Below are 13,748 nucleotides of genomic sequence, written 5' to 3'. Positions count from 1 at the left end.
TCTATTTTGGCATTATAATTTTTTTTTTTTTAATCCTCCATATAAATGCCCTATTTCACAATCTGGAAGGAAAAGGAACAAGTGATGGCCCATAGCTATCTAATAGCTATAAAATAAAACCTATAAAATAAAAGTGAAATGAATTATCAAACCATAAACTAAAGTTCGGTGTTTAAAATGGGCCATGGTTTAAAAAATTCAATTACAGCTTTAATAGAAACAAGTTTACTCAATATTTTAATGACCTTCTCTCATTGTATTTTTTTCCTCTTTTGTAAAGCCTGGCATTACAGAGGATGCATGGCAAGCCTACCTTTCCTCTAACTACTTTAAGATTGATTAGGAAACAGAAATATTGATGCATTTATCCAAAATAACTTAATTAAATGAGGCAAAAAATAGCACACAGAAACACATCTCAGTAGAAAACTAGAGTTGATTGAGATTAAGAAAGGTTACATTTAATGCTCCTGGATTCAAAACATTAGGACCATTAATTGAATGTCAGCCATGGAGAATACTCCAAATGGGAAACTCACTTAACATTTCCTTAACTTGCTGGTGGGCTGTTTCCTGAGGTTCAGGTTAGGTAACTTCTGCAGATTTGCATGCTGCCAACAGGCAGAGGGACCCTACAGGGCATCTCAGCTGAGAACAGCAGATGAAGAGATCATCTCAGAAGAGGAATCTGCATTATCTTCGTTGAAGCACAGATATAAAGTCAGGTTTACATTTACTTGGTTTTGTCAAATTGGTATTGCCATGGTTTGGGGGATACATTCAGCAATGGGCTGTCACGGTCCTGGTTTCTTGCACTCCTGGAGGCTGAGTCTGGACTCAGCCTTAGCTTCTGCTGGTTTCAAGGAGAGCTTAGCAGAGAAAAACCCTTAAGGACAAGACCTCAGGGCCAACAGCAGCTTTCAGGGCTGTGGTTTTGGAGGGGTTTTTGTCTGTTTTCCTTTCTTCAGGAGACATAAGAATTTTGACAAAATCTCTAGAAAAACAGGGAGGGGGTGCTGAATGAACTAGAGAGAAAGAATTTTCTCGCTAGTTTGTTTTGGAAACAACCCATATCTTCATTTTAAACAGAGCTTCTGAAATGCTCAGTAGCATCAGGTCCAAGTCACAATCAGATAGGTCTAGGCTGATCTGTGTGGAGCCCAGCTGATTTTATTAGGACCCACCAGGAGCTCTATAGCCTGCCCTGACAAATCCAGCTGAAGAATCAGCACCACTGATAGGTTTAAAACATTGCAGGTGCAACAACATGGAAAAAAATAGGTAAGCATTTCTAGAAGAAAGAGGGGAATTGCAATTGAAAAGACGTGATTCTCAAAGCTGCGTCCAAGGGGAATGGAACAAAGATCTTAAAATATTACCCCTACATGTTTCCCCCCCTGTGGTTGCAATTATTCCCAAAGTACCCTGCTTAAAATAGGCTTTCAAACCATGCAAGACTAATCATTGCAATTTGGAGATGTAAGTAGGCACTTACCATGCAGTTCACAATTAGCTAAAGATGGTAGAAGAATCTCAGTCATGTTGGCACAGGAGATTTAAAAAAAAGAAAGAAAACATTTTTTTCTTGTAAGAATGACATGTGATGGGAGAGTAGAGGAAGATAATTGTCATAACAAAGGGAATATGTTATTATTTATTGGCCACACTTAAGCACTGGGATCTTGGATTATAGTATCTGGTGACAAATGCGGCTTGAAATTTTGTAAATATCGCTTAAAAGGTAAGATAACTGAGTAATTCTGAATGTGTTGTGCAACCAACACTTTCAAAATTCAGTTCTGGGAAGCAGAGTGACATTTTCTTTTTGTCCTATAGAGAAAGTAAGGTGCAATACCTGAGCACCCTAAAATCTTGTTCTCTTTGGGCTTGACCGTGCTGCTACTAACGTTAAAGCAATATTGCTGGTAACTATGGCACAAGAATTTTTAAAGCCAACTAATAACCTTAAATTTTGAGTGCCTTCAAGGTCCGGGGTAGTCCAGACTGTCCCCCTGCCCTCTGTGCTGCTGCCGGTCAAGCCCACCCAGCACAAGAGCTGTCCCCACTTGAGCCCACTCAGCCTTGGTGCCACGGAGGTACCGACTGTTCATCTCTGCAGACCTGCCCTCCTGGGCGATGAGGGATTTCACCCTCCTGAGCTCAGGAGGGTCACAGTACTCAGCTCCCCACAGGATTAGACCATTCCTTTGCCAAAGTGGCAGCTGTAAACAGACATTTAGGGTCTAATTTCTACATCCTTCAGTATTTTAACTTACATTTACCCAAAACATTGACACATTTATCTGATGCGTCACTATTAATTTCCTGGTTCTCTTCATTTTCTTCCTCCTCTTGCAGATTCACTGGGTTATGAACTGCAGTAATAACCTTTCCAAACCAATTTTTCTTTTTGCAAACCTTTTGATTTTTTTATCACTCCACTAGTGCTGGGAAGGTCATTACCCCCCTTCCTTCCCTACCCTGCCCAGCTCTAGAAGTACATGCAAACAAAAAGAAAAAAAAAAAGAAAAAGCCCTCAGCACTAAGTTGGCTGATTCTGGCAGCAAGACAAACCCAGCACCACACAGCAGGCAGGCAGAGTGCACTGCTCATCCTTTCGCTTTTGTCAGTGTATGGGGATGCTGGACATCAACACACAGCGAGGGACTGGGCCGAAAACACTCCTCCTCGGCGTCTGAACCCTGCTGCTTTCACCCCCGGTTGGAAGATACAGGTAAAAAAAGAGAAATGCTTTAGCTAACTGGATTCAGTGAAAATATAAAGCAGTTAGAAGAAGCCCCGACAGCCTAATCTTATTCCTAGCAGGCAATGGAAGTAAACCACAGTGTACGGGCTGATAACTACTGTATACATAATACCCGCAGGTACTGTAACTTGCATGTGATTCTTCGCATTACAGCAAATAAATTGTCTCAAGTGTCAGTAAAGATTTTTTAATACACTTTTTTCAAGTTGCCTTTATAAATATTTAGCATTATTTACATAATTATACCTCTCTCTGACAGCAGGCTTTACAGCAACTTTGAACCACAATAAACAGGCAGACTGGATGCCTCCTTTTTAGCCAGACCGTATCTATTCTGTGTGTTATATGTATGTCTATTACCAGCATGCTATAAGCATATCACTCATTCTTTTCATAATGTAATTTATAGTTACATTACAAAAGAATCCATCTACAAACAGCTACTATGTAATATTGATAAAGCATTTAGGAACAGAACATAAATTTAAAGACTGAGATATTACATAGTATCAATAATCTGCAGAAAAAATGTGTCTGTGTAAGTAAGCACAATTTATTATAGCAGGAACCTAAACAGAGAACATATTTCTTTGCCAGAAACTTTCCTTAAAAGAACTTGACATCCCCAAATTCTTTTCTCCCCCACAGATGTCAAAAGCCAAGACAGACAAGGTAAAAATCAAACCAGCAGAAAGTTTTGAACATGACAAGCAAAATATTTCTTGGCTGAAGAAAGGTAAGTTACATTGCCGAGTTATTAGTTACTGGCTTGTGTTCAGAGATATTTCTCATTTATTAAAAATTCTGTTTTGAAGAAAAAGGCATAAGAATACCTTACAGGCTTAAATATGGCCAGAAATATCTACCACACAAATTCCATAGCTTGACTTCTATGAAACATGCATGTACGTTTTGCTTACGGTGCAGAAAGGCCTAGATTGCCAAATTTTAAAGTAACCTGAAAGCTCATTTTTCTAATATCCTTGCATTCCTGAAGAAGTTCTATTTGACCTGAAGCATAAGCCACTAAGAAGTATGGATCATCATCTTAATTCTGATGAAAAGTTTTTATTAACTCAAACTATTACTGAATTGGATTAATATTTGTTTGGTTTTCTCAAACACAAGTAAAGATAAACCCTGAATCTTTGGATTTGGCTGTGTGTTATCTTAGAATAAAGTAGCATCAGTTGTCAGCAGTTTATGAAATATAGACTCTCAGAAGTAGAGAAGTTATAAAAAGCAAGTACAGAAGACTTTTCCAGTTTTAAAGGCTGCAAAATAACATGTGTTAAGTAAATAATTTGTGGCAAATACTGGTATTTCAAATACTACATTCTATTAGTTAAACTATTTAGAAGGCAGACAAAGGTTTTATTGCATACGCCTGTACACCTAAAGAAGGAGGGTTCTTCGGAGATATTCCCTGCTGGAAAAATTGATTTGCCAAGTTAGTATATAGCTTATTAAGTCTTCATGTGTGTTTGTTGGTCGTATCAGAGTTACTTTATTGTATTTCATACACACACAAGAACAACATGAATTAGAGTCTCAAAGCAGAGACTTTCCAAATGCACGTGATACAAATTAAATATCTGTGCTTAGGTGCAAATTAAGATTTTTAGTGAGAATGGTTATATTCAAATCCTAAAAGTATTTTGGGAAGACTCAACAAGTGACCTCGTATTTTGAAAACATTAACTAGGAGGATATTGAGGAAAAGGCTTATTTATAGCCACTATTATGTCATCTGTAAAATGTGCATCACTATTTTAAGCTTGTAGTTAATTATACGTTAGACTGTGTAGCTGCAAGAGGGGCTGCAATAAAGTAGGCCTAAATTAATGTCTCTGCCTTGCAGTCTTCATTGTTTATGCAGCACTTCTGCAGAATGAAAATCGCACGCTCCAGCAGAGCTGACTGGCCAACAGACAGGCTTTGTTTGGCTGGAGACCCAAAATCCTCTGCTTGCAAGGTGTCAGCTAACTTCAGTAAAAACTCTGCAAGCAGAAGATTTGCAGTTTGAGCATCACAGAGAGCGATACAGCTGAGTGGGATCTGGGTCTGATCCTGCAAGGTAGCACTGCACTTCAGCTTGTGAACAGCAGACAAAACTGAATTGAATATTTATTCCATCAGAGTAGAGTAGAGCATGAGAGATTCACAACTTTACAAAAGGGGTATAAAGGTACAGTGTTTCTGTGGTCCGTGTCTCTGAGCAGGCTGAGACTGACGGCATGGGCTCCCAGAGTCCTGTAGAATTATTCATCCTCTGGTCCAGACCTACTCCAGTATGTTCCTGAGTTCATTTCACTTAAGTGATGCTAATCCAATGTTTTATTTCTCCAATTCCTAAGGAGAGGCACCATCCAGAGTTTCTAGATCATTAGTAATGTTTTCACTGTTTTGTACTTGGAGAAGCTAATCTCTTTCAGAAAGAGCCAAACGCTGTCTCTTGGCACCTCTTCTCTCTGAAGTGCCACAGAGCAGAATTGGGCCTTGAAGGTCTTGTACAGCAGCTGAGTCAATAAATAGCTGAAATGTGTCTCATAAGGAATGTAAATTTTCCTTGAGATGAGAATGTGGACATTATTTTATCTTATACTGAAGTTTGCTTTTTAAAATTTTTGTTATTGTTTCTTTGCTTGAAGCACTTCTGTGGTACACAATGGGTTTTTAGAATACGGTGAACCAAGTTGTCTGGAGCGGAAGCTTAATTTCTGTGTTTAAATGTTTTAAAAATACCTCATGTATAGATTTCAGGCATGCCAATAAACAATGAATTGTTGAGAATGGACTTGTACTGTTTCCGTCAGGCACAGTAAGAAGACTATATGTTCTTTTAGCATCCAGTTTTAAAGAGAAGTTATTTTTATTCATGGTTTTGTATTGATTATTTGTTCCTTCTAAAAGAAACAATCATGAACCACATAGTATCAGAAATGAACAAAAATACAAACTAGGCTGTGGCTTTAGTATCTTTCCTAGACTTCAGTTTTTTCCTAATGCTTTGCAAAGTAATAGCTCATGGACTGGTAGTGCAGTGGGTCAACATCAAAATAAAGTACCTATTACTTTTTTGTTGGCTTTCAGCATTAGAAGCTGTTTAATCAGGGCAGGGGCAAGGGGGATTTTAATCTGGCTGCCAGTTATCTTTTACTCTTTTTGGAAAAAGAAATTTTGTTTCTGTCTTTGAGCTCCTAAAAGTAGAAATCAAAGCCTCATTCTGAGGGAAAACTTGTTTTACAAAGCAAAACAGAAACTAAACCAGCCTTGTGAGAAGTATTATAGAAAAGCATTAGGCTGTACATATAGGATTGTATCTTATTGGATCAACAGGAAGAATATAATTGGTCCTACTCATACCTCTACCTCTCAGTAAGTCATTTGCACCCACTGCCGCACTCCTGCACCCCTGCCACAAATGCACCAGAAGAACGATGGGAGTTAAAGATGACATGGAAAAAAATAATGCTGCACAAGCCAGTACAGTTTTTAAGAGAAACATCTACATAATCATGGCCCTCAACTGTATTTTTAAAATGGATGTTGACACATTTGCCCTCTCCTTTTATTTCTTTGCTTATCCTACAAGCCTTTCTTTGGTGGAAGGCCTGAGGTACTCCGCAGCATCTAGCAGATTGTAGGGCTATAATGAAATAATAAAAAAGTAAACAGGGAAGCAGACTGGTAGATGCGTGCTCTAGGTTTGCTAGACTTTAAGAAGTCCTAAAACATCTCTGGACCTTGTAAGGCACTTAGCACTTAAGTCTGGATGAGGGCAACATGAGGGACTCCCTGGGTTGAGAGTGAGAACAAGGATGGTGAAATAATCACAGTCCTATCCCAAGATGTCTCAGGGAGAAGAATTTATACCAGCAATCTTTTCTGATAGTAGGTCATGTTCCTCAGGATTATTACTTCTAAGGATCACACAACAGATGAGAAAACCTGTCTTTGGAGGGTATGCATCAGATCATCACATGCAAATCAACCAGAATCGATATGACTGAGCACTGATAAAAGGCAGTTCTTGGCCTCTTTTCCTGCTTGTCTGACCTTAGCTCTGGAGAGAACCAACTCAAGGAAAGCCTAGGACATAGGAGTAAAGCCAGAAAATAACTACATCCACTCCTACACAAAATAGGAGTCATCTCTTCTTGCTTCTGGGAGGCAGTTTTGGATGGAGATAGAGAATTCCCCATGCCAACGCCTACAAAACATCAGGGCAGAATGAAACATGGGGTCATCTGCAAAAAAACATTTGCAGAGTTATCTGTATTTCTGCCCTGAAAAACTAAAGCAGAAATCCTCAGCACATGCATTATCTCCACTTACACACATTTTGCCCTGACATGCACAAAATTACATAAATGACTGTGTATAAAGTATGAATGTGCATGTATAAGTAAAGAACAACCAATGTAACTTGATGATAATATTAAATAAATGTCCTCCGCAAGGGCCTGCGTCCCCACCTGTTTCATGCACCCGCACTGTGTGACAAGCAGACCATCACATCCCAAGCAAGAAACATCTCTGTGGGCTTCTAATCACACAGTTAGAGGGCCCTGTGAAATCTGGAAGCTATGCAAGACATGCCTTTAGAAATGCAGTACTCAAGGATGAGTAACACTCCCAGGGGCTGAGTCAGGGATGCTCCCACCTTGCACAGCGCAGCCGCGACCACAGAGCTGCCTCTTCCACATGGAGCAGGGCTCTTTCCACCATGGTGGTGATTTAGTCCCAGATTAGCAGCCATCTGGTGGGAAGGGAGGTCAAAGCAGAGCTAAATTCACACCAGCCTCAGCATGTGGCTTTTGGAGTTCCTTACAAACATTTAATCTTTTGGTATCACTTGATGATTACAGCCATATGGATACGTGGGAGCAGGCAGGAGCTTATCTGACTGACATAAAGCTGTAAAAGGTGGCACTGATTTTGCACAGGGGCCAGCAGCGGTCTGTTCACTATTTCTGCATCCACTGCAAACGCAAGGGAAAATGCGTGAGGGCCTAATAGTGCCCTCCCACGGTTTCATCCAAAACTGGCCACGGCAGCCCAGGAACGCAGATCCAAGTTGCACAGAAACGAAATTTCATTTCAGGATATTTTCACACAAAGCCCTGCCTGTTTTATGCTGCCCAGCTGTGTACACAAATGCCCTCCATATATAACTTCCAGTGAAAAGTTAATGAAATGGCTTCCTTGCTCTCCTGCCAAAAATATAACTGAAATGCTAATCTCAAGACTTTCTCCAAAATAGCCCCTTTCTGCACTAAAATTCTCATAAATCAGAAACATTTTTGTCTAAAATAAGCCTGTTTTCATTGTCTTGCAAATAGTAAAAAGTCTAGCCCCAATTTCTTTAATCAGCTGCTCTAGCCAGCAGATTTTTGCTGTAGGGTGAAATTCAGCCCTGTACTGAGGGTCAGTACAAGGTCAGCACTTAAACCATAAAATAGGGCTTAAGTGGTAAATAGAGCCTCTGTTCAGGATTATATTTCACCCTTCCAAGGACTACAGTTCATATGAAAAGGGAGATTTACTCATATCATAGACCTGGCTGTAGTGACATTATTCAAATAATACCTTATTCCAGAAGTGATCCCATTGGGTGAGATTGTGCCACATTTTAGTGGTACACCCCAGAAATCCAATACAGGAACAGACTATTCCTACCTGCACCACACCAAAACATCCCGCAGCCTGGTCCTGGGCTTACAGTCCTGGGAGTAATAGCAAAACCTTCCTATATTGCAACACTCAAATGCCTTTTCCCCAGCACACCCCTCTCACTGGTTACTCATGGGCTGTAACAGACTTCTACAAGAAGTAATAAAGTGGGAAGGACATAAGGCCACGAGACTGGTTTTGCAGAAGGAGAGCTGTCCTGGAGACACTCCGGGAATTTCCCAGTTCTTCCACAACCTTCCAGTTTTTACCTGGTTCGCAGGGGCTGGAGTAACCATTACAAGGCTTGTACTTCGGTTTCAGGGAGATTATTCTCAGCAGAGTGTTCTGATCTGACATGCATCTCTGCATTTAGGGATCTAAATAGCATTTTTAGAATTTCTTTCTAAAAACTCAGAAAGTGAATGCAATTTTTCATACACACTTGGACACTTGTTTCCTGAATTTTGCTGACTTGGGTCCAGAAGCTTTTTTCACTCTCTTCTTCCAGCCTGAATTAAGTCATTGGATTGAAAAGCTTTATAGAAGACTGATAGCAAAGAAATACCTCTCAGTTTCATGTAACAGAAAATGCCAAATGCTTATAAGATGAATGCTGTAATCCAAGCAGACTGTTTCCAGATAAGAACACCACACAAAAAAAAGCACATTTAAAAACCGATGACAAGGATCCCAGGGGGCTCAAATTCCTGGAAGATGCCTTGTCAGCTTCAGGACTATGACCAAATGAATTAATCAACTTCCTTTAAGTTGTAAAATGGCAGATTTAAAGACTCTCTTCCAATGGAGAGGGAGTATATGAAGTCTGCAATGGTCCCAGCTCACCACTCCTAATTATAGTTTTATAAACTGAGTGGTCCTTGATCTTTGAACTGGAGGGTCCTCGGAGATGTAAGACTTAGAATACTACCACAAAAGTGGAATGAATGTACAATAAAGACAGTGGTACTTCTCTGGGTGATAGGGTTAAGTTTAAAGTCACACTCCTATGCTGGATATTGACTGTAAAAATGTAAGTGAAGGTTTATTTAGGTTTGATTGCCTTAAGTAAATTTGTGCCACAAAGGAAGAGAAAAGTCTATTTCGTTCAACTGCCAATGTTGGGGAAGACCTGAAGATGTTGTTTCATTCTCCTCTGGAAGTTTTCCAGACCAATTCTATTCTTTGCTGTACTTGGACAAAATATCCAGAATTTTGCCCTCAGTTGTTTCAGTAGAGTAAAACACGGAATAACAATATAGCCACTCATTAGTGGTTGATTTTCTTAGCACCATACATGTTAGAGCAGAATCCACATATCCGAGAGCCTCCGTAACGCTTCCTACTTAAGATGGCAAACTGTGGTGCACGGAAAATCTTAGCCTAAGGGTCAGTGTTAAAGCAACAAGCAATTCCACTAAAGCAACAGAGCTACATTGGCTTGCAAAAGATTTCATATTTCTCCGTAAGTTTAAGACAGGTACCTGTAATCATCCTGAGGCATCAGCGAGGCAGGAGGAATGAAGAAACAAGTCTCATTTTTACCACTGCAATTCATAGATGGAAGGGTCAAATGCCAAATGGGTCTCCTAGATCTAAGACTATACAAGGCAGAAAGATGCCTGTACTAAACAGAATTAAGTAACCTGGATGATAAAGAAAATTCATCAGTACTAATAAAAGCAATAAGTATTCCAGAAGCTTCATAATTTTTAGTGTTTGATTGTATATCTGCTCCCTATTAAGGATGTTGTTGACTTTAGATTCCAATACATGTATCACTTTCACAGAGTGGTTTGCTTCTCTTCAAGGTGGAAGTTGAGCCCAATGTCCGTTTCTTTAGTCAGCTTTGCCCTGCATTTCTGAAAGCTCAAAAAATTTATTATTTGTGTTCCTTTCACCCAGAGCAGTAATGCAGAAGTCCTCAGGGTTATTATCAGTTTCTTCTGGAGGGAGACAGTAAGACCTTTGATTCTAATTGGGTATTAGATGTTTAAGAGCTATGAAAACCAGACAGTTCAAACCTATTAATGAGCATTTAGTTAATTTATAGAACTTAATTCCTTGATGGAAATCCCATCAAAACAACCACTATGCAGGCCTGGTTTACTTTTACCCTGAGCTTGAAGGCAGGATAATCGTGGACATAAGCAGTTCAGTGCCAGTTTTCAGAAGGCATTTTACAGGCCTGCAAGATTACACACTGATATGTAGAGCCAGACTGACAGTCATATAGAGGTGTAACAAAATCCTTAGTATTGGAGGTGTTCAATGAAATATTTAAAGTTCATTAGATTATGAAAAAAATAGGCCTCCCTTCTTCTCACTGAAGATTTGCAATCATTCTCCAAAATACAACTGCTTCCAAGTACTGAAATCAAAATGCAGTAGATGGGCTAAATCCTAGGCATGTTGTTATTACCGCTTATGAAAGATACTACAGGAAAGTTTAGAGAAAGACTAAAAGTGGAATTAGTTTAAACATTCATTGTCTGCTGAGGTTCAAAAGAATTATTTTCACATCTATTTTTTAAATAACTATTTAGAACTAAATCCAAGTGGAAAGATACTTAGATATTAAGAGTGACTGCTCTAAATGTCCAATAATAAAATACTGGACATAAAGCCCTTATCAGAACAGCTTATGATTGGTTCTGGGACTTCAGATCTGGACTGAGAGCACACAATTGTATGAGAGGACTCAAATTCTCACCTTTCCGAAGAAAACTCTGGTCCCCAGCTATCAGATGCTCTATGCAATATCATGGTTTGGAGATTCCCAAGTGTCTATGGATGGATGGACTACTTAAAGCTCATTGCTCCGGAGAGAGAAGAAAGGACACCACAGCCCAGCATGTAGGACACCTGCCTGAAGGGCAGGAGATTGGCTCTAGTCCCTGCTAGAGAGAGTATTCAGCTTTCCAGTAAAACGTGGAAAGCCTTTGAGAGGTGGTCTCAGCACGCTGCTGAGAGCAGAGAGGGATTAGAGCCTGGGCCATGCCCCATCCACCAGCTGCCCTCACCAGCAGGGATCTCACTTGCATAGGTGGGAAGGGACTAGAGCATCTCCTCCAGCTCTGCCTCAGGAGCAGTAGCTGGCAGAGGGGCCCAATGCAATTGGAGCAGCCATAAGTATGTTGGAGTGGTCCTTCTCCCCATTCCTTCCGGTAGTTTTCCTACTTTAATTCCTCTTGTTTCCTCACCTCTCCCATCAGCTTATTGCTCCCAGTTACCTGATTCTCTGCGTGTGCTGTACAGAAGGTTGAATCTGGGACTCTGGTGCCTGCTGGGCAGAAGGGCACATGCAAAAATTAGGTGCTAAAACCCTCAGTGTCAACTGAGTTTCTTTATAGCTCTTACTACAACCGAGATTCATCTCTGAAGAGAATTGCACAAGGCCTCTTTACCACCTAAGCAATGTTTAAGTGGTACAGAGATCTTTGCTATCCCCCTAAACTAAATTAATTTATTTTATAGGAGTCAAACTGTCTCTTAGGGTCTCCTGATTATGTAGTCTCCTTCTAATTTCAGTCTTTAATCTGAATAAAGATGTTAGAAAAACCCAGACACAATTAATAATAAATTCAGATGGATTGTTTATTATCTGTCTACTTAATGTGTTTATGATTGCAGCAGTTCAACACGATAATGTTTTCTACTCTCACTTACAAATGAATATACACAGCACAGAAATATGTGCAGGAAGAAAGTCTTCTGCCTGAATATGTCAGTAGGCTCCAGAGATAGAGAAGTAGATGCACTGCTCACTGTTGCACTCTACAGAAAAACACAAACATTGCCATGATAGTGTTGAGACATGCGAGAACTGATTACTGACAAATTATGTTCTTGCTGAAATATGCCTACATGCAGTTTTAAAAGAAAGAAAAATGCTATTGCAGCAGCAAAGATGCAGATAAGAACACTATTTTGCTATAGCACTGCACCTGTAATGTAAAACCAGAGATGTAGATTTGGGGTAAATAAGATCACTTGAGTTCTTCGGAGTAAAATACAGGTCAAATCAGTATCTTCTTACTGAAGCAAACTTATCAGACATTGGATTTACAGAGAAAAGTTCTCTGCTGTATGATCTTCATAAAGATAGTTGTCTTAAAAAGGGGTTAAACCCTTTTAACACTGAATTATCTGTTTTGTTACAAGTCCATGGAAACTTACACATGTGCCAAAATGCTGTCACATATCCACAAATACTCAGATGCCAAAATTAAAGTTGGAATATGATTCTTCCTGTTCCCACAGCATATTGAAAGTAAAAATTATTTCAAGCATGCATTCAGTAAAATTAGTGATTATTACTTAGATAGGGTTTCTCTGTCATTAGATTAATTTTTTAATGGCCACATAGTATACCATAATGAAGTTCTATTTGGCTTGGAATATTTAAGTTTTAGCTAGATTTAAAACACACTACACTTTTTCCCCCCGAAACAAGAATCATTTATCACCTTTGTTGCTGCACTGTTGGTTCTTAGATAAAGCAGCCCCAACCGCATGTTCTTATTATGTATCACTAAAGCTAAATTCAGACTGTTATTTCCTATCTCTAGCCTTCCTAGGGTTTCTGACTTCTGCATGTTGACAGTCAGAAAAAGAGTCTTCAAGGTTAACTTCATTCTGTTAACCCATGCTTCATGCTGGCTCTCTGTGTGACACTCACTCTTACTACACAGACCTTAGAAATAAGTTGAGAGGAGTCTTAGAAAAACAGAGCGCATCCTCAGGTAATTACAATTTTGTAGGTCTGCTTCATGTAACACACTTCTATCAGATGCTGTTCTTTCAGCTTTCCACCATGCGAGCTGCCCTTGCTCTGTACACTCATTGAATACCAAAGTAGTCAATACTAAACTAAATCACAACTTCTCTCTTGTTGGTTAACAGAAGCCTAATATGCTGGGCAATCCACACTATTACATGTATAATTCTGAATTCTACTCAGACCAAGTTGAAATTTAGTGGCTTTAAGACTCTCATATAGACAGATCATGTATGTTGGCTGCTGGTCCTAAACCTACATCACGGTTGATAAATCAGTCACTATTTCTGACTGAAAAGAGCCCACTTTGGTAGTATGTGGGCAAAGGGGAAGATAAAAGAATGGAAACTCAAAAGTAAACGTAAGCCTCTTCACTTTCACTTTGCTGCTTCTTAACAATTTCTCTTGTATATAAATACTACAAAACCAAATAAAATTCCACGATAAACTTTTTCCCCTGATTAAAAGAAAAAGAGAAGTTGATGTTACTGGAACTTTAAGTCTCTGAAATCCATGCTTGTATTCCAG

At 39.5% G+C, this 13,748-nt stretch overlaps 1 protein-coding gene across 2 annotated transcripts in view; it reads left to right on the top strand.

Moving 5' to 3' along the window:
* The first annotated feature begins 3,415 nt into the window (after positions 1-3,415).
* MDFIC2 (MyoD family inhibitor domain containing 2) overlaps positions 3,416-13,748 on the top strand; it is a 45,344-nt gene continuing 35,011 nt past the window's right edge. For both annotated transcript variants that reach the window (XM_059823557.1, XM_059823555.1), the window contains exon 1: positions 3,416-3,503. In XM_059823557.1, the coding sequence (XP_059679540.1) occupies positions 3,416-3,503 (88 nt within the window). The remainder of the gene's footprint in view (positions 3,504-13,748) is intronic.

The sequence above is a fragment of the Gavia stellata genome, chromosome 12 (assembly GCF_030936135.1).
Source record: "Gavia stellata isolate bGavSte3 chromosome 12, bGavSte3.hap2, whole genome shotgun sequence".
Taxonomy (NCBI): domain Eukaryota; kingdom Metazoa; phylum Chordata; class Aves; order Gaviiformes; family Gaviidae; genus Gavia; species Gavia stellata.
The sequence above is the reverse complement of the archived record's forward strand: the minus strand, read 5'-3'. Positions and strand labels throughout refer to the sequence as shown.